At 32.1% G+C, this 27,137-nt stretch overlaps 2 protein-coding genes across 11 annotated transcripts in view; one reads left to right on the forward strand and one right to left on the reverse strand.

Moving 5' to 3' along the window:
* The window catches only part of LOC143080326 (uncharacterized), a 48,736-nt gene extending 46,722 nt beyond the window's left edge, over positions 1-2,014 (reverse strand). For 6 of the 10 annotated variants that reach the window (XM_076256121.1, XM_076256119.1, XM_076256120.1 and 3 more), the window contains exon 1: positions 1,750-2,014. In XM_076256121.1, coding sequence (XP_076112236.1) covers positions 1,750-1,903 — 154 coding nt within the window. In that variant the 5' untranslated portion in view covers positions 1,904-2,014. The remainder of the gene's footprint in view (positions 1-1,749) is intronic. The other 4 variants (XM_076256118.1, XM_076256113.1, XM_076256114.1 and 1 more) reach the window with 1 other exon arrangement.
* Positions 2,015-5,158: 3,144 nt separating this feature from the next.
* LOC143080327 (serine/threonine-protein kinase Chk1-like) lies at positions 5,159-26,617 on the forward strand. The gene is made up of 14 exons (XM_076256122.1): positions 5,159-5,283; positions 7,128-7,224; positions 7,542-7,641; positions 8,737-8,860; positions 9,450-9,514; positions 10,219-10,288; positions 11,068-11,256; positions 12,240-12,344; positions 14,015-14,119; positions 15,433-15,541; positions 17,040-17,214; positions 18,048-18,179; positions 24,342-24,443; positions 26,331-26,617. Exons 2-14 carry the CDS (start codon positions 7,154-7,156, stop codon positions 26,439-26,441), a joined length of 1,458 nt encoding a protein of 485 aa, XP_076112237.1. The 5' UTR covers positions 5,159-5,283; positions 7,128-7,153; the 3' UTR covers positions 26,442-26,617.
* Positions 26,618-27,137: the final 520 nt, after the last annotated feature.

The following is a 27,137-nucleotide window of genomic DNA, read 5'->3' on the forward strand; positions in this document are numbered from 1 at the left end:
CAAAAATTATGTTTTCAGGAAATTTAATACAAATAAGCTTACTACTTTTAAAAAATGTAGTACAGAACTTAACGAAAGCCAGACACATTTCTTATTTAAGATCGATTTTATTATTTCAAATCTATTTTCTTGTTTTAATATTAAAGCTCTTGAATTATTGACAAGCACATACATCCATTTGTTTCAAAGGCTAGATATAAAGTAAATTTAGGTAGGGATCTGGTTGCTCACAATGCAGCTTCAGACAATAGATAGAAATAAGGCAGTTGCTTAACTCTCAAGTATTGTTGATGCATAATATTTTATCTGTACTACAAAGTGATAACATACATATTTTCCTCTGAAATAGGTTATTTTTCATCAAACTATTTTACTAAAGTAATCGAAATGTAATCGAAAAGTAATCGATGATTACATCCAAATATTTACTGTAATCGATTAAATTACGATTACATGTAATCGAAAATGTCTTCGATTACAGATTACTGTCGATTACTTGAAAAAATGTAATCAATTACAATCGATTACGATTACAGATTACGATTACCCCATCCCTGTCATTGACTTGGTAAAAATTAATTGAAAATGTTTGATGACGAAAGCTACTGAAAGCAAATACAGTGTGCTACAAGTTTTTGCTTTTGACAGTCGGGAAAAGCGAAGTGAGGAAGGGGTAAGCAACTTCATAGCACCAGTTGTCTGAATCTAGGCCTGTTTGCGCCCATTCACGTTCAACCTTTTTTACTTTTGCACTCAATACCTTTGCACCCATTTCATTGATTTCAAGTTTAATAATTTTGTGATCAAGTTTTGGTAAGTGTATTGCTATAAATAAGTGTTTTTTTTTGTGTTGATTAAATCTTAATCATGTTTTGGTTAGTGTATTTTCCGACATGCTTTTAATATTTTTTCCATTTTTTTTTTTCACAATATAGCCCAATTCTCACAAACTTTTTGTTTGTGCTGAATAAATCTTAAATTATGTTTTGGTTAGTGTATTGCTATAATAATAATTGTTCATTGTTTAAAAAAAAAAGTGAGATCAAAGGAGCAATGCTGTTAATTTTTTTTTTATCAGAGACATATATATGTGTATATGTCATGTATGTCTCTGGTTTTATGTAATAATTCCCCAATTTTTATTCAGGAAAATACATTTTTTGGGCTATATACATTTAACAATGTTTAAAAAATATCTTATTTATTCAACTAGAATTTGAATAAAAACTGTGTACGAACGTGTAAGGTGAGAACGTGTGAGGTGCGAATGTGTATTAGGCGCAGACGAACCTGGAGTCAATTTCATAAAAAAAACTTACGAGTAAGATTTATCGTAAGTATACTGATTTGTTCCTGACTTAAAACCAATCTTAGTCGTAAGTTTTTTTTGTGAAATAGACTCCTGATACCCAGTTGCCTGATAGTGTGAGACCAAACAGTTTTCTTGATTTAACAAGTTCTTGTGTATTCAGGGTACTATATAACTATTATGACTTTATGTATTCACAATTGCCTTTGTCTTGTAGTAGTTCTGTCCTATAGAGGACCAGCTCTAGTAACCGCAGTAGATTATAGATTCACAATTGTTCTATTTAAAATGTTTTTGTTGTTTAGGAACAGTAATTTACATTGTCATTGGCATTGGTAATACCTATGTTTGTAGAAGGCATGCCATTCAAATAGTTGTTAGTTAAATCTTTTAAATATTTATAAAATGAAAAAATCAAGGTTTTCATCAAGAAATCTTACCATCTCGAACAGCCAGCATCTGTTCGAAGTATTTTGCACCAAATTCATAGATGTTATCTGGTTGATTTCTCAAAACTTCACGTGCAAGCCCTTCTAAAACATTTTGAAATCCTTTCGGAACGCGAAGTTTTGTGTTTGAAAATGGAACTGCCATGTTTTTCTTGTAAATCTGACTGAACAATCACCAGGAATCTATTGCTCTAGTTGGCAGTGGAGAAATGTGTGTATAGTTTGGCGCCTGTCGTCATAACAATGTACATTCTAAATTTCAACTCAAATCGGACAACACGGAATTAGTTGCTTCAGGTCTGTCTGAAAACCAATAAAATATTTTTAAAATTCTAACACACACGTTTTTTTTAGTTATTAATTTCAAGAACGTAAATGTTAGTCGATGAGGTTTTTTTTAACGACATTGACTACCCATGAGGGTCTTGCGTGGTCGGCCAAAATATGTTAGTTGTACAGTACGGTTATTTATTAATAACTAAAAAAAGGGGGGATTCTAATAAATCAGTGTTAGTGTTTTGATCCCAAATTTGCCATGAAGAAATAAAAAATTCTGATCAAACAGATAACCAAAAATATTTTGAATGTAGATTTTCTCCATTCCTTATAGTATTGATGTAAAATATGGAGAGAAAAATATTTGATTGATAGAATATGCAAAACTCAATAATCTGTTCGCGCTTAGTGCCATACCCCCTTTATATTGAAGAATAATAACTCCAAAATAAATTGAGGACATTCGTTCAGAAAAAAAGATTCTAGACCTATATCAAACACGAGAAAAGTGACAAACATAGGTAGTACCACTTAGAAAAGTGAGCGAACAAATGTAACTAAATCATTCAGATAACAAGTAAAATATCAAAAATACCGTGAAACTGTGCTCCAAGAAAAATTCATATCATAAATGTTGTAGAAAAACAAATAAAAAATCTAAAAACACACGGCAAGGCTGCTGGACCAGACAACATCAAACCAATTGTACTGATAGAACTAACCAGTGAAATAGCTCCGATCTTAAACATCATTTACAATTTTTCGATCATGATTGAGCAATATGTAAGACCAATGGGAGTATAAGTGCTGATTTATACAAATTGAATGTTTATGTAAACCAACTTTTGAACAATTTTGTAGACTTTAAACTTCATTGAAAGATCGGTTCGATAAGTTGCTGTGCCCCACCTGTATAGATGACAGTCACACTTAACAATAGTGGGAAATAACCTATTTAACGTACACATCCTTACAAATATGGCAGACTGGGATGACTACAGCCAGAGACATATAATGTATTATATGTCTCTGTTACAGCCAATGCGAAGAATATCTGATCCAACCAGAAAAAAAGTGTTATGTTTATTAGTTAAAACCAACAACAAATAATATTAGCGGAAGATACTTGGTCAAAAACCAATACCTAGTATTGTGACCAAAACATATCACTTCGGTATGCAAAGAGATGTAGTGATTCAACTGGAAGTACTTTTAAGAAGAAAATCTTAAAAAAAAAACCTACAGAAGATCATTACATACATTTAGCTTGTATATAATATGTTTCTTGTGTAATGTATGCAGGATTGCATGGGGAAAACGGTCTAAACCCAGTGACCGCAATATGTATGCTACAAGAATTTGTATTTCCGATTTTGTTTTGTGTCTTAGAAATTTTACTACTAAAAAATCTAGAACCACTGTCAAAACAAAATAAGAGAACAATCAAACAATTTAAATCTTTAATTTCTCTTCCCTTCAATGAAGCTGAACAAGCAATTAACCTAATATCTAGATTACTATCAACCGAAGCAGTCATACAAAAGTTACAACAAGACAATACAAACTGGGACGTACACATAACAAGTGAAAGAGATGTTTTAACAAAGCTATACCAGATGGTATAATACCTCCTTCATGTGTAAGACGAATGATGAAACCGAGAATCACTTCCTGTTGATATGTGAGCTGCTGGTATATATGTAAGGAACTAGATTGATACGAAACCACTAATTAAAACAATATAATCATTTCTAGTTAACTGTTTGCTGGACTTAAGCTAGACGCTGCATTCGACATTGTAACAATTCTAGTCAATCCGTATTTCTACTGCACACAGCTGATTTCAGAAGCTCTCATATCAGAAATTGATACTATAAATCAAAACAGCTGTGTAGACGCTTGTACTATTAGCTTAGTTTCATGTGAGACGATGCCAGAAGCTAGAAATCACAAAATTACAAAGAAGCCTATAAATTGTGAAATATCATACCTTGAAATGAAATTGTCATGATCGCATCTTGGTATTGTCCAGTTTCCAATATTTATAATTTTTTTTCAAAAGTATATAAATTATCTTCGTTGGATTATAATCCTTGTGATTCTGATTTATTAAGAGTAGATATTAGAGACATTCTTCTTGACATCATTAGTTTTCTCGTTTGAATTGTTTTACATTGTCATTTCGTGGCCTTTTATAGCTGACAATGCGGTGTTAGCTTTGCTCATTGTTGAATGCCGTACAGTGACCTATAGTTGTTATATTCTGTGTCATTTTGATCTCCTGTTGAGAGTTGTCTCATTGGCAATACAGTGGCGGATCCAGCCATTTAAAAAAGGGGGGTTCCCAACCCAGAGTAAAAGGGGGGTTTCCAACTATATGCTCCCATTTAAATGCATTAATCGTAATAAAAAAGGGGGTTCCCCCGGATCCCACCTTGATCCGCCACTGATAACACACATCTTCTTTATTATTTATATTCAACAGCTCATAAGGTCATTTACCAAAATCTAAGCAACTTCTAGATTTCTTTTCTTTTGATTTGAGACCCAAATAATACCAATGCAAATATACTGAGATAAAAGAACAAGTCAGTCTTTTCCCGCTATTGAAAAAAATTCTGGAGAAACAGTCGCATAACCTATCAATATTTTTAGCTTGTTTTGTTCCTAGTGAGTGAACTAATGATCCGTTCTCAGGACCAAAACAGGGACTTTCCAGCTATGTCAGTTTAAAAAGTCAATGACTTAAAGTATCAATTTTATATTCTTGTTCTTTATTATTTCACATAAGTTCATCTTTAAGTAGCAGTTATTTTTTAAAGACCTGCTGAGACTATTATATTTTGTACAGGGCCGGACTTTATACTATCATAATATAGAAAGTCCCTGTTTATAGTATAATAGTCCCAGGGACACGGAAAACTTTTTTTTATATCTTATTTGACTCTTCAATTTTTGAAAATCAAAAATGTTTTATCAACTTATTTTAAGCCCTTGTTTGTTTGTTTGTTTGTTTAAAAAACTGTCAACATTATAACCCTTCCCTGCACTCTTTTTTATGTTTATTATTTCGGTTTTCAGATTACCCTCCATTAACCGGAAAAGAATCAAAATCCAGAAATGATTCTAAAATTAGAATCCATATCGGCGGTAAAAACAAAAACAGAAAAATGTGACTTGAGATTTGGTCTGTGTACTCTGATTCTAAGCAATTCTAATATACATCTGACACCTTATGTTTTACTTATGGTAAGATAAAAGTATACCTGACTTTGTTAAATGAGTGCAGTCATACAGCAAACATAGGCGGATCCATGGCCCCCCCTTCCGTGGGAAAAATTTGGTTGATTATATAGGGAATCATTGAAGCATGACTGGAGCGGGCCCCCTCCCTTAGGTCAGTCAGCGGGCCCCCCTTAGAAAAAGTTCTGGATCCGCCACTGGCAAAACACCTTAATATTACCTTATCCAGACCAAATTAGCATCAGATATAAAACATCATCATGATTCATGGGACACTCAGTCTCATACACGGGTAACACGAATGACCGAATAACACTGTTATTATCCGAATAACACTTGTCATGACCGAATAACACTTGAAATTTTAATATCACATATTTGTGACTCTTGAACATTGATTATTTAATAATAATGTATTATCGATGTATCTTATAACTTAAAAATGATTTACAAAAAGCAGATAAGTTCTTAAAGATGGTTTTAAATTTAGTGTGCACATCAAACATGGCGGCCATTGTGATTTCTGTGGTCGCCATATTCGATGTACACACTAAATTTTAAAAGTTTTTTATGAACTTATCTGCTTTCTGTAAATCATTTATAACTATAAAAATACATCGATAATATACTATTAATTAATATTCAATGTTTAAAAGTCACCAATATGTGCTAATATTGAAATTACAAGTGTTATTCGGTCATTACAAGTGTTATTCGGATATTAACAGTGTTATTCGGTCATTCAAAGTACCGCTCATACACCACCTCAATAGCCAGTTATTAGAACTTATAAATAAATAAGCTTTATTAAGAGTTGGCATAGTTGTACAAACAAGGACATGCTCTTGTGAGTTTTTAATAGCTAAATTTTCTAATTTGCATAACAATTTTATGGTTCCATATCAAATATTGATATACATGTAGATTTAAGGGCATACGATACAGTTACACAGAGGTAATGACGTTGCTAACGTAAATTGTAATTTTCGCGACGTCAAACTATGACTTATCGGGGAAAAGATTCAGTTTTCGACAGATTTTTATCATTCAAACTTCTTTAACTTGAAAACCAGTTCACGAATCCCTCTTTTTTAAAACGCCATTTGGTTTGATTACGCAAGGAGGTTATGTGTGCCATTTTTTTATGAAAATGTAAATATTGCGATTTTTTTAAACTTGAAAAATATACAGAAAAAAATTATGTTTTTTTCTACATTCATGAACATTTGATAAATATATATGAGTTATTTTCTGAATAAAAAATGTATAAATTTTTAGGGTACTTATAAAATACAGAAATTGCAAACTTGTTATCTAAAAGCAATTTGTGTTTATCTTTTAAAACAAAAAAGTTTTGTTTTTCTTTCGAAAGGGAAAATACGGCCACAAATCTGAATTTTGAGCAAATATACAAAATTTCAACCTCATTTTACTCAAAAAGTAGCTTTTTTATTTCATATTTGATTTCATCAGATAAAAAATAGTCTACATGTATATGATTTTTTTTTTTATCAAAATGTAAATACAGGATCAAAACTGTATCGTATGCCCTGAAGGAGCTAATTGAAAATACTGAGACAGGCTAAAAAAAAAATTATATGAAAAACCAACATTAACTTTTAACTGGACATCAGGATCACCACAACAAATCAAAATGTGGAGATTTTTAGTGCCATGCCCATAGTGGTCAGGAACGGAAAGGACTGTCAGGTTTTGAGAACACTAGTGACTTAAGATGTACATTCTGTCATGTTTCTAGCATGTCTAGTACGAGTTTCTTACAATGTATTTTCAAAATGATATCTTTTATCACATGTATGTAACATAACAAATAACATTTAACTTTGTAGACAGATACATGTAATGTCATGATCCAATGACAGAAGTAACAGCATTTGTAGAAGGTTGGGACTTTGTCCAGACACTCGGAGAGGGAGCATATGGAGAGTATGTACAGAACTTAACTATTGTAGAACATGTAGACACTTACCATGTTTACAGCAATGCAATACTATCTTTTAAAATGTAGAACATGTAGACACTTACCATGTTTACAGCAATGCAATATTATCTTTTAAAATAAGTAAATCCACAGAACAATGCACACAACAATTGATAAACCCATTTTTTTATTGTAATTTGTATGCATATTTATTTCAAAGATTGGGTCAAACTTTTTGTTATATCAATTTGTGACTCTCTTATAACTCTTTAACTAATAGTTATTTTGTGTCAACATAGTATACATGCAGTGGTAATTTCAGAGTTAAACTTGCAGTAAATACTGATACCCAGGAAGCTGTAGCTGTTAAAATTATAAACCTAGAGAAAACAGCATCTGCAGCAGAAAATGTCAGGAAAGAGGTGATAATACTTTGATAATATATTGTTTTAGAATATCAATAAGTAAATTGGGCTTACACTTAGTACGATTTTCAAAATTTTTTGTTATCTTATCAACCCTCCAATTTCAACCTGAAGACCAAATTTTTATTTTCCATCATCAAAGTAGAAAATTCAAGTTCATTTTAACTTAATATGAAATATTTCACATGGACTATCTTTTTATTCTCTGGTGTTCAATTTCATATATATCCAAGCATGGAGTTTAAGATATTTTAAATGTAAATGTAATGCTCACACCACAAGGATATTTCATTACCTTTACACATGTTTTTCTTTCTGTAGCTCCAAAGAAGCTAAACAAAAAATATATTTCACATTGACTGTCTTTTTATTCTCTGGTGTTCAATTTCATATATCCAAGCATGGAGTTTAAGATATTTTAAATGTAAATGTAATGCTCACACTACAAGGATATTTTATTACCTTTACACATGTTTTTCTTTCTGTAGCTCCAAAGAGCTAAAAAAAAATTATAATTGTGAAATAAGCTTTGTATACATGTAAACTCGTCAACATAAAGATTTTGTCATTTAGACTACCAACATTTCATGAAAATTGTAAATCTGTAGGCTAACATGCATGTAAGTAATTATTTAATTTTGAGTAAGCAATTTTTAATGAATAAATCCTGGACCTGTCTACATTATACTCTTCTCAGACTATGGAATTCAAGTGATATTGCAGAGTCCTCAAAAAGTGATCATGGAAATGGTTTGAAGGTTTTGACCAATGAAATTTTGCAAAGTTACAACACAATTTTGGTATTTTGAAATAGAAATAATACTTTTGACCGAAATTATTTTTGCCAGGACCACCATGGAAAAAAAGATTTTGATAATTCTGATACTGATGCAACTTATTGTTAAAGTGACTTTGAATATATGCAAAAAAAAGACCCACACATCAGAAGATCTAAGCTTTTCATTTTAATATATATATATAACATCATGTGCCAGATGCTTACTTAAAATGAATTGGTACCTACATGTAGGTGCACTTGCTGGGTTTTGAAGATTTAAATACATTTTCATATTATTAATCATGTGTTAATAGGTTTGTGTTCACAACATGTTAAATCATGAGAGAGTTATCAAGTATTACGGTTCACGTAAAGATAAAAAGATCCAGTATTTATTTCTTGAGTATGCTAGCGGTGGAGAGTTGTTTGATAGAATTGGTAAGTGATGAAAATATGCAAATTGTATAATAAAAGGGTGCAAATAGAAAGAGATATGGGGTAAATATCAATAACAACAATCAACCAATACAATTCAGCCTTAAACTAGAGGTCATGATATGACCTATAACAATGACTTCTATAAACTATAAATCATATGTAACATGTAACTCCACATACATCACTGAAGATACTTTGCTTTGTTTATTTGTTTGTAACATGTTTTTAAAAATTAAAAACTTTTAAAAATTAAAAACATGGACAATTAATTATAACATGATCACCTTCAACTTTTTATGCTTTCAGTTTTGACATATCATTTTGATAAGGTTGCATGGAACTAAAAATATCTCAATAATATATCAATTTCTAACCACATTGTAGATTTGATAGAGATATGAATACTAAATGTAGGAAATAGGTATTGTGACCTATATTTTTAAATCAAACAATATTATACACACATTCAACTGTTTTATAGCTATATAGAAAATGAAGAAAGATCAATCATATGTATATAAAGAATGTGGCGGCATATGTATTTAACTTACAAACAGCAACATACATATCTTTCTATTTTTATTTATAGAGCCAGATGCAGGTATGCCACAGCTTGAAGCCAACAAATTCTTTAAACAGTTGTTAGCAGGAGTTGTAAGTTTGTGTAGTGTCAAAATTAAAAATAAGGAGATGTGGTATGATTGTCAATGAGATAAATACCCACCAAACTTGAAATGAAGTGGATGCAGTCATTTTTAGGCAACCATATGGCTTGCAACAATTAGGAAAACTCTTACCTAATAATCAGCTATAAAAGTTAAATTATTAAAAGCCCCTGACATGAAAAATTCAAAACAATTCAATTGAGAAAACTAGTCCTGATTTATAACAAAACAATTTATGAAAAGCAAATATGACAAACATAAACTAACAACGTTAACTGAACTACAAGCTCCTGACTTTAAACAGGCACTTAAAGAATGTGGTGGCGTTATGCACGTTTGTGAGCACTCAAACATCCCTCTAACCTGTGGCAGTGGTGTAACAGCATAACATCAGAACAAATTATAAAATTTTAGTCGAAAAAGGACTAACGCATCAGATTGACGCAAGTAAAATTATCAAACAAAAACACAGACAAGATGTGGCAGCATATATATCTGCTGAGCTATACTGACTGACTTTCATTGAGAAACTATATATTGATAAAACCAAGTTTCATGGAGTAAAATCATTTTGAAAATCACAACATTATATGAAAAAAAAAGTAAATGTACTTATGTAGTTCACCAAATGAAGACCATGAAATTAATAAGTCCTTTCACAGTAAGAAGTGTGTTATCTTTTTCATGTTGTAGGAATATTTGCATACAAAAGGAGTGACTCACAGAGACCTTAAGCCTGAAAATTTACTTTTGGATGACTTTGGTAAGCATTAATTATTTCCTTTCAATAATCATAACAGCTGTTATGTGGATTAATTTATGTTCGTGGTTATCAATTTTAGTGGATTGAGAAAAACCTTTATTTTCGTAGATATTTGAATTCATAGTTTTTTTAAAGTCTGTATAAAACCCTAGAGAACATTTGCAATTCGTTGAACATATAAATATGTTCCCATGAAATCTTCCAAAATTGATATCCAACAAAGAATAAAGAATCACAGTATGTTGATAATTGGATATATATAAATATACATGTATGTAAATAATTCATAAATTTTGAAATTGCTTTAGTTGTTGCAACATGTTCATTAAAATATGTTTTTTTCTATAAATTGCAGCTTTCATAGTACAGTCATTTGTAAACAAGAAAATCATGAGTTAAAAGTACATTTGTATTAGATAAACATATAAAGGTGTTAGAAGTCTGCATGTAATAAATGCTTAAAAACTTATTACTTGTACATGGTGTAGAACAATTCATTGACCAAGATATGGAAACATGGTTATTGATTAATATTGGTGTAGAATCATGAATATTAATTCTGACACCACTGATCAATTTTAATAAAACAAGGTGGTAATAGTGTCAGACACTCATGCGTCAATCTGCAACTCAATAAAAGTAGAATGGATTACAAATTCTAGAACCCTTTTAAACATGATAGCATTGTGCATTTCTATAACAGAACAACTAAATTTTGAAAAAGCTGACCTCATATATTTCTTATCATACACACTGTTAAAAGCAACTTTTATTTGTAGATAATTTAAAGGTATCGGACTTTGGTCTAGCCACTGTGTTCCGATATCAAGGCAGGGAGAGAATGCTGGAGAAATGTTGTGGAACGGTTCCATATGTTGCACCTGAGGTGCTGTCAAGGCAACCATATCATGCTGAGCCAGCTGATATCTGGTCATGTGCCATTATACTGGTAGCCATGTTGGCTGGAGGTATTTCTAGTTTTGGATCTAATTATTGATTCCTTGTACTATTGAGGACCATAATATCTTTAATAGTATTTGAGTTCATAAAATAGAATGAATTCATTCCTTTATTTGAGAACATTCTAGTATAACAGTCTATTAAAATGCCTAACCGTTTTATTTGCAGAATTAAATTGAAAAATTGCATAGAGGAAAAATTGTCCTTTTAATACATATGTTATTGTTTGAAGGGCTATTCCAGAATTTTGTTTACTGTTGAGATATTTACATACTGACTTTAACAGCCTTCATCATTATTTTTCAACTATGTAATAGGAACGATTCCATTTTTTTTCACAGCTCAAAGGACTTACCAACACATTGAAAGAAAACAAAAAACTGTTTTCTAATGGAAAAGTTCATGGAATTTGACTTTAACTGTCTCTATATCTATGCTCCCAAAATGTTAATCTGCATGTTAACTCTTTCTCCTTTTGAGCGTTTTTTTTTTAAATATTATTTTATACCTGAAAATTGTGAAACAATAAAAAAAAAAGGCTTGTTTCCACTAAATCCGTTTCCGGAAAACAATGTCAGAGGTGTTTACTTGTACAGATTGTCCTTATTTTACACAGATTTTTTTAAATAAAATCACTCAATACAGATTCGTCATGAAAAAGTAGGGGTATTCTACCAATCCAGAAAAAAATCATATTTGGTTCTGTTTACAGTGATCGGTGGCTAAAACTGGGAATCACGCAAACCCCTAGATGATTAGTGCCGCTGATGGAACTCATTAAGAGTATTACTGACAACATTAAAAAAATTACTGACGATTATATTGATAGACATCAGGATGGGCAAACAGGTCTGCAATGTTTGCATTGAAATCTGAATATATAATTGTATAAACATTGTATGTCTGTTTTTTTCAAGTCAAAACATTTTGAAATGTGTGCATAAACTGTTACATACATCATGTACATGAAATTAAATTTTCTTTATTATAGAACTCCCTTGGGATGAACCAAATTATGGCTGTCAAGAATATTGTAATTGGAAGGACTGTAAAATAACCCTGTCTCCTTGGAATAAAGTAGACAACCTAGCTTTGTGTAAGTAATCTATTATAAATTTGACATGCAACAGCAAACGATGGATGCATATTTGTGATGTTCACATGTTTTGTGATATGAAATAACCCACTTTTTCAGTTTTTTTATATGACAAACAAGGGAATACATTTTTAAAAGTGCATGCTTACAAGACTTGGACTGTATGTCTGATAACTGGGAAATATATAAATGAATTTATATATATGGGTAGGAATTTTAGCAAGTTACATCAATACACGAATGGGAATAGACCACTTTCGAGTTCATCCGTCACCGGCAAAAACTCGTCAATTATGCACGCCTTTATGACGTCATTTACCAGATAGAGGGGGTCGCCTGTATCCCTGCACTATTTACGTTCATCAAGCGTCTTAGTGATCGTCTTTGTGCAGGATAAACTAGAAATAATGGTTGCTCTGTAGGTACTTACTGACAATTCCCTAATGACAGCAGTGTTGATTGTCAATTTTGAGAATTCAATTTGCCGAATAATTCGTATAATATAGAATTATAGTTTTCCAACCACTTGCTCAACATTGGAAGGGAAGTGACGACGCCCCTAAACGCACAAATGACGGTGATAAAAGCGCGTATAATTGACGAGTTTTTTCTGGTGACGGATGAACTCGAAAGTGGTCTATTGCTTTTAACCCTAGCAGTAAGTCTGAACCTTAATTTGTATGTTGAGACCTGCTATGGATGAGGATCAAATCATGACTTTTTGTACTTTGTTGATCGCTCTACCATGGAACTACTGAGGTTTGGTGGTTGTTTACAAGCGCTCTACCATGGAACTACTGAGGTCTGGTGGTTGTTTACAAGCGTTCTACCATGGAACTACTTAGGTCTGGTGGTTTACAAGCGCTCTACCGTGGAACTACTGAGGTCTGGTGATTGTTTACAAGTACTTTGTTGATCGCTCTACCATGGAACTACTGAGGTCTGGTGGTTGTTTACAAGCGCTCTACCATGGAACTACTGAGGTCTGGTGGTTGTTTACAAGCGCTCTACCATGGAACTACTGAGGTCTGGTGGTTGTTTACAAGCGCTCTACCATGGAACTACTGAGGTCTGGTGGTTGTTTACAAGCGCTCTACCATGGAACTACTGAGGTCTGGTGGTTGTTTACAAGCACATGTTTCCTTTTCTATCTTTGTTATCATAAAAATAAGATGTAAACTATTTATTCTGTCTCTTATGTTATGATATTTTTGTTAAATTGATACTGCATGTGCCATTGTGCCATCTTGGCAAATGAGTTAATATGCATATCCAACCTCAACAAACAAGATTTTGAAGTTGGACACCATTATGTTACTTACAATCAGCAATGAGCCAAATATGTAAAATTAAGGAGATAAGGAGTCATCTTATGATGGCCAATAAGATAACTATCCACCAGATTTCCAATGAAGTTAAAATAATTTGCTCATCCCTTTGCCTTTGAATTATCGATGCTGGTCTGTATTTGATGGTTGACCATAGAAAGTTTGATAAAATTGAAACTTTGATTAATGGATTAACCAAATATTGAAAAAATTACATAATAAATAATTCGGCTTTTAGATATGCCGAAAAAAAAATTGCTGTGAAATTAAAACTTTCACATTAAAGAGGGAAATAATGTTTTTCCTTACATTTGAAATAATTTTGACTCTTTGTTTTTCCAGCACTACTAAGAAAGTTGCTGGTAGAAAATCCAAAGAAAAGATATACAATTCAACAAGTTAAATCTCACCAGTGGTTTAATAAAAACTTTAACAAACAACCAAAAAGTAAGTCACTGGTTATGATGTTAAAACTGAGAAGGAAAAGGGAATGTTTCAAAAGGGAGATAATACCTGACTAAAGAGCAGAAAACAGCCCAAACGCACCAATGTCTTCAAGACAGTGAGATAATCCTGTGCATATCTTAATTTTTACTGATTCATTGAATTAGTTCATTTATTATTCAGTAATTCATTTGAACATTGTCTACACACTATGATAAGTGTATTTTATGGAATCAAACTTTAACATGGTTTTGATTTAATATATGTATGTAATAATGATAAAAGACATTAAATATGATTTATATATCAAAAACAAAAATTGCACACCCTTATTTTATATAAAAAAATCAGTAATTTAATGGCAATATTATATTATTTAAAAAATGAAAAATAATTCAATAATTTTTTGGAATATCTATGGGCATCCTATACATCTATATGTCTTTATTGAATGTTTCATTTTCTATATTTCCAAAATTATTTTGTTGTTGATAATCATCGGCAGGTCCTCATGCTTAAGTTGCCTACAGAGAGGCCTTAGTGGCAGAGTGGTCTACGTAGTTAAAGAAGTTACTATTGTAATCACTAACCAGTCAACACTGAGGTTGCAAGTTCGAACCCCAATCGTCGGGTGCAGTTGACTGCAATCTTAATTGACTAGGATTGTCCGTTTTCCTATCGAAGGTCAGTGGTTTTCTCTGGGCTTCCTCCACCAATAAAAACTGGCTGCCATGAAATAGCCTAAATACAGTGCTTAAAAGTGGCGTCAAAACACCCAAAATTTTAAATTCTAATTCAAGTTGCCTACTACAAGTTTCATACAAAATTGTAAGATTGCTCATTTACATAGCTGTTACCTTAAAGAATATTGAGAAATAATTGGATCACAAGGCTTTTTTATGCCCCACCTATGATATTAGAGGGGCATTATGTTTTCTGGTCTGTGAATCTGTTTGTTCGTTCTTCCATCCGTTCGTCCCGCTTCAGGTTAAAGTTTTTGGTCAAGGTAGTTTTTGATGAAGTTGAAGTCCAATCAATTTGAAACTCAGTCCACATGTGCCCTATGATATGATCTTTCTAATTTTAATGCCAAATTAGTGTTTTGCCCCCAATATCACAGTTCACTGAACTTAGAAAATGATAGTGTGAGTGGGGCATCCGTGTACTTTGGACACATTCTTGTTTTTAAAATGAGTTCATAAGAAAAATCAGAGTAGTTATAAATTGAATAATAAAGAGTCTGTGATAAGTTAATGTGATAATGTATGTATCACTACAGTAAGAGCCTAAAATACTGTTTACTATATCTATTTCAGGCCCCTTTAGTAGAATGCCTTCCAGTTCTCCATCAGGATCTCCTTGTGGTACAGGACCATTCAAGAAAATTTGCTCAAAGAATGAATTATCACCAAAATCTACTGATAGGTAATATGCAAATCTAAAATAAAGTAGATAAACTAAAATTTGGGTTCAACTTCTGTCCTTTGTTGATGGATACTTAGAACCTTTTTAATTGGATATTTGATCAATGCAGATTATTTAATTATCATTATGGAATTTCAATGAAACAGCAACCCAACAAGAAAATATCCAAAAGACATCTAGGTGACTGACTACATGTACATACAGTTTTCAACAATAGACCGGTGTCTTATATGTTTAGCTCTAAATGGTTCTTAGACTATAAAAAAGGGACGAAAGATACCAAAGGGACAGTCAAACTCATAAATCTAAAACAAACTGACAATGCCATGGCTAAAAATGAAAAAGACAAACAGAAAAACAATAGTACACATGACACAACATAGAAAACTAAAGAATAAACAACACGAACCCCACCAAAAACTAGGGGTGATCTCAGGTGCTCCGGAAGGGTAAGCAGATCCTGCTCCACATGTGGCACCCGTCGTGTTGCTTATGTGATTACTAATCCGGTAAATAGTCTAATTCGGTAGGTCACATTCATGAAAGGGAAGGGGATTGTAGTTACGACGTAAGGAACATATCCGATATCATTTGTGAAACGGTTATTCCATAACGGTCAACCAACTCGTGATAAGAGTTTTAAAGCAGACATTTAATAGAAACAATCTCATGTGCCATCTGATAGACCTATTTGCTGTACAATGATCATATAACTACCATATTAGTTGTTAAAATACAACTTATAACTGATAAAAATTGTAAATACCATGAAAAAGAAGTCAAGACAACAGAAATAACAAAAGGAGATGTGAGGTTTATTGCTGTGAAGCAGAAACAAATGGACAAAAATATCTGAAGGACATGTAGTCTATAGAAAAGTTGTAAATAAATTAAACAGAAACAAAAAAGAAAAGTTCTGCCATTAAAAACTTCAATTTCACAAATAAATGAAATACATGATGATTTGGCATTCAACAACTACTAATAACATTTCTGACTTGGGACAGGCAAAGGAAAATGTGGGTTAAACTTGTTATTTTGAAATCTCACTACTTCCCCTTTTTAATATATATCAGTAGCTTTACTCCTAACCATACATGAAAGAAGGTGAAAAAAACCCTGTAAAACTGTAAATAAGGTAATAATAAAAATAAAATAAAACATTAAAGAAAATGTGGTGTATATATATATATGTCAATGAGACAGCATAATCCAACCAAAAAACAAGCTACAAACGAAATGTCTACTATTAATTAAAAATCTGACTTGTAAAAGAACTAAGAAAGAACCCTTCAAAATTTATTAACAGAAAGATTTTTGAGTGCTTTTTAATTATAATAAAACAGACTTGCTGAAGATGTGCCTGAATTCACAAGAATTTTTATACACCTGCCTCAAAGACGAGTACACTGTATATATCTATTGACTCTCTGTCACAAGTAGAATTAGCTTGAATGGAGAAAATAAAGATTTTGTCATATAACATTATCTTTTACAGTGACATGTCTCGGATATCCTGCTCTCAGCCAGAATATAACCAGCATGGTTATCATGGGGAGACAACTCCTACAAATACAGATGATACCAATCATATCTTTAGTTTCTCTCAGCCAGTTCATCCAGACCACATGTTGTTATCATCACAGTTCCAGGGTACTCCTGGATCATCACAGGTATAATAGAGCATAGAGAAAAGATATGTTTGTAAGCCCCATTGCTAGGTGAAGTGGGCATTAAGTGTAACCCTTGTCTGTGCATACATCCCAAACTTTGTTTCTGTTCTCGTACTTTGCATCAATCAAATGTTTTGAAACTTGTACGCAATGCTTGCTATTGAGTTTGGGTGGTGTCACTTTTACAGTGCTCTATTAATGTCCCTTTATAACGTAATATGCAATTAGGGCATCATCTGTGTCCCATAGACACATTCTCCAATTTTTCTGCATTTCAAACACATAATTTTTGCATATGATGATATGGTAGGGTTTATACTTTTTTTTAGCAAAAATAGATTTTTGCCAATTGGCAATTATTTTTTTATGTTATTTAAGGTATTTGGATCTTATATGAATATGAATAAGAAAATTTTATTTTGATTTAGTTCAAATTTAAAAAATACAAACATAAGCTCTTTAAAGCTTTTTACCGAATATAAAAATCATATACATAACATTAAAACACACAGCATGCACATAAGATATATAAGCAGCAAAATATTTTAAATGCAAAGAAACAGCACAGGCATATTGAAATACATGCAAAGCATTTGTAAACTACAGTTAAATATTGAAGTTTTGGAACAAACTCCATGCATCCATTCGATTGTGGACTTTTTTGATGTACATGTAGGATACATTTTGAATATACTGACTTTAAAAGACTTTGTGAGTTGACAAACACTTATAAAAAGGATAAGTTTTAAGATATAGATTTAAAAAGGATATTTATACATTATTTTTACATTTTGAAATCAGTTGGCATTACAAGCAGAAAATTGTTTTTGTAGACACCAATGCAGAAATTGGTAAGAAGAATGACAAGATTTTTTGTAAAGACTGACAGAGAAGTGACATATGAAGAATTAGATAAAGTTCTTCAACAGCTGGGGTACAACTGGAAGAAAAATTCACCAGGAATGGTAAGTGTGAAATATACATGAATTGATTGGTGTTTCACGCCAGTTTCAACACTATTGTTCTATTTCTTAGTGGCCAGTTTTTATACGCCCGTCTTTTAGACGGGACGTATTATGGTATACCGTTGTCCATCCGTCCATCCTTCTGTCCGTCCGTCGTCCACACTTCGGACAATAACTCAAAAACACTTTCACCAATTTCCATGAAACTTAAGTGAATTGTTTATATCTATTGACGTAAGCTCCCTTTCGTTTTTTTTTAATTTCAGATTTTAAAAGTTTTGGATTTTTGGGGCTTTATTCATAAAAAAGGGGGGATTTTCAACACTTTGGACAATAACTCAAAAAGGCTTTCACCAATGTCCATGAAACTTTTGTATATTGTTTATATCTATTGATGTAAGCTCCCTTTCAATTTTTATACATTTCAGATTTTAAGTTTTGGATTAATGGGGCTTTATTCATAAAAAAAGGGGGATTTTTAACACTTCGGACAATAACTCAAAAAGGATTTCACCAATGTGCATGAAACTTTGGTGAATTGTTTATATCTATTGATGTAAGCTCCCTTTCAATTTTTATAAATTTCAGATTTTAAGTTTTGGATTTATGGGGCTTTATTCATAAAAAAAGGGGGATTTTTAACACTTCGGACAATAACTCAAAAAGGCTTTCACCAATGTCCATGAAACTTTGGTGAATTGTTTATATCTATTGATGTAACAAATAATACTTAATAAAATCTGATGAAAACATAAAATTTGTAAAATCTTTAGTTCAATTTAAAACATTAAATTTCTTGTAAAAAATAGGTTCCATGAATGTCATACGTTTGTACTATTGTTGAATGGTTGCAAGGATGAAAGCACATTAGCAGTCCCTGAGATACTAACTGTTCCCTGAGGCATATATCATTTTATGATAACATTTTTACTATCTAAGCTATGGATAAAAATCAAATACTGTTTTTGCATATAGGATGTTTTACTCTTGTTAAAATTTTTTGCAATTGAAATCACAAATGATACCTTAGCATTGCAACTTTATTATAGACTTCGGTTTCGGTGGAAGGGTTGAGCGCAATAAAAAATGTTATAAAACATAACTAGTCTACAATAGCACATAATAAGTGAACAAGTGACAACATGAAAATCCTAACATGTGACTAAATATTCCTTAAATGTTAAAGGGTGTCATTTTATGAAAAAAATAAGGAAATCAAGTCTCCTAAACATTTATCAATATGATCATCTTGTGAATATTCTAAACAATAAAAAGGCAATAATCATTATCCACCATATTAAGCACCATTTGAACAACTTTTGCATACATCTTTGTATAATTTAGTATGGATTCCTTACTGTGTTCAACAGAATCTAACTATGAGCAATATACCCCAAGAAAATTACCTTCTTTCAAACTACTATAAAATTTGGAAATCAGCCATAGAATTACTAAAACCCATAATCATATATAACTTTCCTTATATTGCATTGAAGACTTCTATGTTATATGCCAATGTTAATGATATTTGTTTTTTATGCTAAATATTGAAAAGCTGAACTAGGTTTAATCATCAGTGTCTTCTTCACTGTAAGGCCAATTAAAATTAATTGATAGATTTTCATCCCCGCCCGCCCCGATTTTTTTTATTTTATTAAATTTACGATTTACGGATTTTGTTCGTTTCCGTTACCGATAACCGTTAAAATTTCGTTTCATTTATGACTTCCTGTTTCAATTTTCGGTTTTGTACCTCAAGTAAATCTAACCAAAATGATTGTTGACATATTCTGCTGCTCTATGATGACACCATCATCTTTCGAGAGTAAAAACTGATAACGATAATGACGTGAAATATTCGTGTTACGAGAAAAACGCTGTGTCCTAAACCACAAATCGCGGTATGTCACAAATTTCTGTGATTAGAAAACTGGATTTTTTTAGGCAATAACTTTGTGTCAGGAAGTTTAAATGTGAAAGATATCCAAAGCGCAAAAATCGTGGAACCCATTGATACAAAAAACATGACTGGATTAAAGATATTGAAACACAAACACGAACTTGTTTATTGAGTTTTAAAAGTCGACTAACATACACTTTTTATTTACAGCAGCCCTTAGATTTTACCCATGACTGTCTTTTCTTGTTGATTAGGCCGTTTTTATTTAATAAGTTGGTTTACGGACATCAGCCCAAAAAACTTAGGGTAGGAGGAGGGAAAAAAAATAAATTTAAACTAGATCTTTCCAGTTTTTTTTTTTTACTTGGTTTACGGATATCAGCAGGGCTCACACTTTTTCAGAATTATAGGGAGAAGTGACTTTTCTTTTTGAAACTGATAGGAGAAGTGGTGAGATTTGAAAGAGAAGTGCTCATTCGCTTGGTGCCCTACAATGTTTGGATTTTACTATAGTATAAAGGGTCATATGTTAAATAATGTTCTTTTTATATTGTTCAATTCATATCTGAGTATACAATTAAAGTAACATTTCAAATTAAAAGTTTTACTTAGGTTCTTGTGAGAAACTTCCAACTAAATATTTAATATCTAGCACTAAAAAAATTTTTTTTTTTATTTTGAAAAATGTAAAGAAATTATAATATATCAATTACAATTTAATTCAAAACTATCTTAAGTATGAAATTCAGTGTCTCTCATCAAAAAATATATAATTTAAGCTGGGCCATAATATATTGATATTAGCTAGTGTAATAGTCTCCGAGTTAAGCAACTTTAATAAAGTTTGAAACAAATTCAATACATAAAAAATATAGGGAATTATATAAACCAATCAATTAGATGTAACTAAAAGTCTCTTAATGCATGTGAAATACGTAATTTTTTCCTTTGTGGTCAATATTCGTCTGTCAGCTGTTCCATCCGTGCATCCGTAATAATTATTGTAAAAGTACGGATTTCGGTTTAGCTGGTCCGGTTCAGATCCGTAGTTTAGGAATCGGTAAATGGCGGACGAATGCAAGAAAATTTACAAAAATAAACGATGTTTGACAAGTTATTTGGAAAGGAACATGACGTTTTTAATGCAATAAATGGATTAAACATTTACTAGAGGCAACTTTTATCACGTTTAAATGAAGTAACAAACTTATTTTACCGCCGAAATTTAGGTTGATGTACGTTTTCGAGTAACAAGCACCGGAACTTGCAAAAATGTTCGAGGTGATAAAAAGTTGTATTTTTTATCAAATAAACTGCTACACACTGCAAATACAATGCTTCAGCCTCTTTTCTTAAGATAATGAACCGTTTATGTCTTAATTTCTTTAATTATCAATAAAAAAAATGATGTTTCATCAACTTGGTAAAAATTGAAAATGTCCGATGACGGAAGCGACTGAAAGCGAGTATCGTCAAGAAGAGGGCGACTTGTTTTCGCTTTTGGGTGTCGGGGAAAGCTTACCAGTCACGTTCCGGTGCACTGGTTAACGATTTTTTAATGCAGTAATAGGAACCAGAATACGAAACGTAAACACAAAAATTCCGTTTAAAATTTTCTTAGTAAATCGAGAAATATGAGGTCGGCGGAAATAATTTTTAAGGACAAATGTGCGTTTATTTTTATTTGAATTAGCGAAAATTCGGGTCGGCGGATCCGTAAACCAACTTATTTAATAAAAACGGCCTTAACACAAAATGTCCCAATATCCCCAAAAGGGTCATTAAACAACAACTTCTTTTTTTTTTATTAAGTTCACATGTGTTTTACATGGTAATTATATTTTCATCTTGCATAAATGCATAAGTACCAACCCTATTATTTTAAACACTGTTTGAGTTTTCATTTTATTCTGTACTCATAATAATTGTGTTGCATACCAATGCATTTGCTTCATTTTATGGGTACCTAAAAACAATCGTTTAGGAACCCAAATACATTTGGTGTAGAAATTCCAACTGAAGAGAGCATTTCTACACGTCTTTGTTGTTTAGTTTCTAAAGCCGTAATTAGAGACATTTATTTTAGGATTTGAAAAATAATGTAAGATTCCTCATACCTGTATATACATGATATAAGCTTATTATTACACTTGCATACATGAAGAACTCGTCACAAAATGGTTTCATATGAAATAAAATTTAAAAAATAAAATCCTCCCACCCGCCCCATTTTTTTCAGAAATTTGGATGAAAATCTACTAATTAATTTTAGTTGGCATAATCACTGTCCTCATCATCAGAAAAATCCTCATTTTCATTCTCAGAAGAGGCCTTCTCATCATCAATGAAATCTTTATCTTCATCATCAATGAAATCCTTACTTTCATCACCTACTTCCTCATTTAGATCATAACCTTCAGTAGAGTCACTTTCACCATCTTCACTTTACCTGTTATCTTCTTGCTGCTCCTCATTGTCATTGTAGTCTTTTTTGCCATTTTTATACGCCTGTCGTCTTGTAAACAACGGGCCTATCATGCGCTAAAGCGCAGCCCTTTATTATTAGTTGAGGAAGCCAGAGTGCTCGGAGAAAACCACTGACCATTTGTAGGAAAACTGCATAGATACAAGGCTTTTGATATATTGGAAAAATCTGTGAAAGGTTGTGGATTAAGTTTCATGGGAGATAAATTTTCAATGTGATAATGTTCAATGTCCCATTGTAACCCATTTGGTTATGATGACGTCAAAGTGATGGGTTTTGATATTATACTGGTCGAAAATTTTGATTTTTTTTGACATGACATCTGCTGATGATTGAAATAATAACTCTGTTTTACATAAAAATATGTAAACATGTAATACAGAGATATTTAAAATTGAGTCACCCACTAGCATCACAATTCCACCACAATTTATTGTACAAAATTTACCACCAAGAGTGTTTTTGATTTTAATCTGCTTGTCAGTTGTAAAGAGTAAGGAAATGGATGACTAAAAACTCTTTGTGTACACAAATCTGCAGAAAATGTCTTATTTTAACATCATGCTGTTTCTATAATGGATATAAAAAGGAATGTGACTTTGGTGTTTCAGGCATCTATACTATTAAACGAGAAGACCTCATTTTGGGTGTCGCTTCTCTTCTTTCCACAATAAAGTAATCATCATGCCTATGTGTCCTATAGGTACAGTGCATAGTTGCATTTGTCATCCATTTTTATGATTATTCAGATTGAGTTATTTTGGGAGAAAAACAAGAAAAAACACATCCGGATATTGATTCCGTCATTGGGCGAAATTTTAAGTCATATTAGACTTCCGGTTTGCGTTTTTCTGTATTCTTTGAACATACATATACTACGAATAAAGTGTATTTTCTATCTGCTATCTTTTTCAAGTTTACTATCCACGGCGGTCACAGGGTAAACTAAAAAGAGAGAGAGAGTCTGTATAATATAGAAATGTGGATCGATTAGTAACCTGAGAATTGAAAGTAAAAAGCAAATACACTTTATTTATAGTAATGAATGTTCATTGTATACAGTTAAGCGCTAAAAGTATGCATGTGTTATTAATGTTAATACAAATAAAAAAAAAAAAATTAGCAGGGCTAGGAAAACAATTGTCCTGTCCCAAAGCACCTGACTTTTGGTACCTTTTCTGAAATTCTCCATCAATTAAATCTTTTACAAAAATTCATTATAACAAAAAAAAAAGAAGGTGTGGTATGATTGCCAATGAGACAACTCGCCACAAGAGACCAAAATGACACAGAAATTAACAACTATAGGTCACCGTACGGCCTTCAACAATGAGCAAAGCCCATACCGCAAAGTCAGCTATAAAAGGCCCCGAAATGCAATGTAAAACAATTCAAATGAGAAAACTAACGGCCTTATTTATGTACAAAAAAATGAAGGAAAACAAAATATGTAAGGCTTAGACATAAACAAACGACAACCACTGAATCACAGGCTCCTGACTTGAATGTTCTTAATATACTAAATGTATGTGCATATTGAAATTAATAGAAAACTAAAAAATGGGAATTTGGGAAATAAAGGAAGTACCTATGACTTTTGATACTTTTCCTGAAATTCTCCAGTCATTAAATCTTTTGCAAAATTTTTCCTACAACACTTTACATACTTTCAACGACGCTCTGATTGCCCGTGATTTCGCGGGTGTGTTCTAGTATCTGATGAAATGGGAGACAAGTGGTTATTAAATATAATACATAAAGTGTTTTATTTTAACAGGTTACTGTTAATACAATGGATAAAAGGAATGTTACGTTGGTTTTTAAAGCATGTCTGATGGAGATGGGAGAAAACTTATTGCTGGACTTCAGATTGTCAAAGGTATATATTTTCTTTACATGAAATGAATTATAAAGGTCATATTGAATTTACTACATTTATGAATTTTATTTCATAACACTGAACAATTATGTTCCGCAAATCCTTTAAAAACTAAACTAGATTAGTCTTTAAATCTACTTTCTCAAGCCATCCCAAAATTATTTTTTTGATTTACTAATATAAAAAAAAATACATGCAAGTTAAATTTTGGCTTGGTTGCCAAAGTCTTTAACCAGGTAATATTATGGTTATGTTGGGCGGCTAGCAGTTGGGCAGGGAAATGTGTACTACTTTTTGTCAGTTTTCAACCCAAATTCTTGAAAGCTTTGCACATCTGTTGAGGTTTCAGGATTAGATCTGTGCCTAAGTAAGGGCTTGAGAGATGGAAAATATTTGATACATGTTTTGTTGTAAGGAAACAAAACTTTTAAGATTGAAGATGTAGGGAAGGGAAAGAAGCTAACTAATTTTTGGTTTAAAGGTCAAGGTCATTATACCCCCGCTTTAAAAAAGGGGGGGTATACTGTTTTACCTCTGTCTGTCCGTCTGTCAGTCCGTCCATCAGTCCGTCAGTCCGTCCATCAGTCCGTCCGTCAGTCAGTCCGTCCCATGAAACTTTCGTCACATTTTTCTCAGGAACTACACATCCACCCTTTCTGTAATTTGGTATCAACATTTATATATGTCAGCCATACCGTGTGATGCGTTTTCAGATTCATCACTTGACAACTTCCTGTTTACCGAACACTTGTCTGATTTTACACATGATAGCCAAGTTGAAAATTTTCGTCACATTTTTCTCAGGAACTACAATACAAGGATTTCTGAAATTTGGTTTCAGGATTTATATAAGTCAGCTATACCGTGTGATGCGTTTTCAGATTCATCACTTGACAACTTCCTGTTTACCGAACACTTGTATGATTTTACACATGATAGCCAAGTTGAAAATTTTCGTCACATTTTTCTCAGGAACTACAATACAAGGATTTCTGAAATTTGGTTTCAGGATTTATATAAGTCAACTATACTGTGTGATGCGTTTTCAGATTCATCACTCGACAACTTCCTGTTTACCGAACACTTGTATGATTTTACACATGATAGCCAAGTTGAAAATTTTCGTCACATTTTTCTCAGGAACTACAATACAAGGATTTCTGAAATTTGGTTTCAGGATTTATATAAGTCAGCTATACCGTGTGATGCGTTTTCAGATTCATCACTCGACAACTTCCTGTTTACCGAACACTCATATGATTTTACACATGATAACCAAGTTAAAAATTTTCGTCACATTTTTCTCAGGAACTACAATACAAGGATTTCTGAAATTTGGTTTCAGGATTTATATAAGTCAGCTATACCGTGTGATGCGTTTTCAGATTCATCACTCGACAACTTCCTGTTTACCGAACACTTGCATATTTTTACACTATTAATATTATCCACTTGCGGTGGGGGTATCATCAGTGAGCAGTAGCTCGCAGTTTCACTTGTTGTAACTGATTTTTTTCCCCGAATGATTTCTGGATGGTTTCATTTAATCATCAACAGAATATACATATTGCAGTCTTTGATTTGACCTGGTCAGGAACTTAGCACACAACCTCCACATGACCTCTCACACTAAAGTCACAATGTCTCCAAAATGAACGGAAAGCATCATACTTTTAGATGGTCCTCCCAAATCATATTAGGAATTTAGTAGACGGTAACATTAACTCTTAATTGAAGCGAATGAAAAGAACATGTTCATATTGAATTGACTTCTTTATATCTTTTGTGTGGTCACTTTTAATATTGGTTTATATGTATCTGATCATAAGTCTTTACATCTTAATAAATTTGATACTTATTGTAATTCATTGTAATTTATATTTTCAGGGAGATGGTTTAGAATTCAAAAGACACTTTATAAAGATAAAGAATCAAATGAAACAGATAGTCAGTAAAATTCCCCCAGCCTGGCCTCTTGTGCCATCACAGATTGGATGAATGATATGCCTGTGTTTGATTTCTATTATGTGTGGTAGAGACAGTGTTCTAAAAGGAGACAGAATGCTGGCATCACTTGTTACATGTGACACATATTTTGATAGTTGTATAGGATACTAGATGGATGATTTATATTTTTTTAAATGAATGAAAAAATTGCATGTGGTATAATTGAAGGAGATTGAACTCTACTGATGAATCATATAAGGAAGTTATGATGGCATACTTCATTTATTATATGTAGAATTACAACATTTAATACATTAAAATTTAGTAGATACATTTAGAATTTATTTAATTTGATCATTACCTCTTAAATAAACTCATCATTGATATCAGGATTGAAATTTTATATTTGTGCCAGACGTGCATTTTGTCTACAAAGGACTCATCAGTGATGCTTGAATCAAAAAATGTTAAAAAGGCCACATAAAGTTCAAAGCTGATGAGCATTGAGGACCAAATATTCCTAAAAGTTTTGCCAAATACAGATAAGGTAAAATTTGGTGTGAAGCTGTACAGATTATGAGGTAGCTAAGCATATTTTTGATTTTTGATCTTGACAGCAAAATGCCGCAGAATGCAAAGCAAGAATGTCAATTCTGAAAGCAACAACTGCTTTAACTATTTCTTTTATGCCTATTATCCTGAAAACTACGAAATTTAAAAAGCAAAAGTAATCTGCAAGACAATATA

The sequence above is a fragment of the Mytilus galloprovincialis genome, chromosome 6 (assembly GCF_965363235.1).
Source record: "Mytilus galloprovincialis chromosome 6, xbMytGall1.hap1.1, whole genome shotgun sequence".
Taxonomy (NCBI): Eukaryota; Metazoa; Mollusca; class Bivalvia; order Mytilida; family Mytilidae; genus Mytilus; species Mytilus galloprovincialis.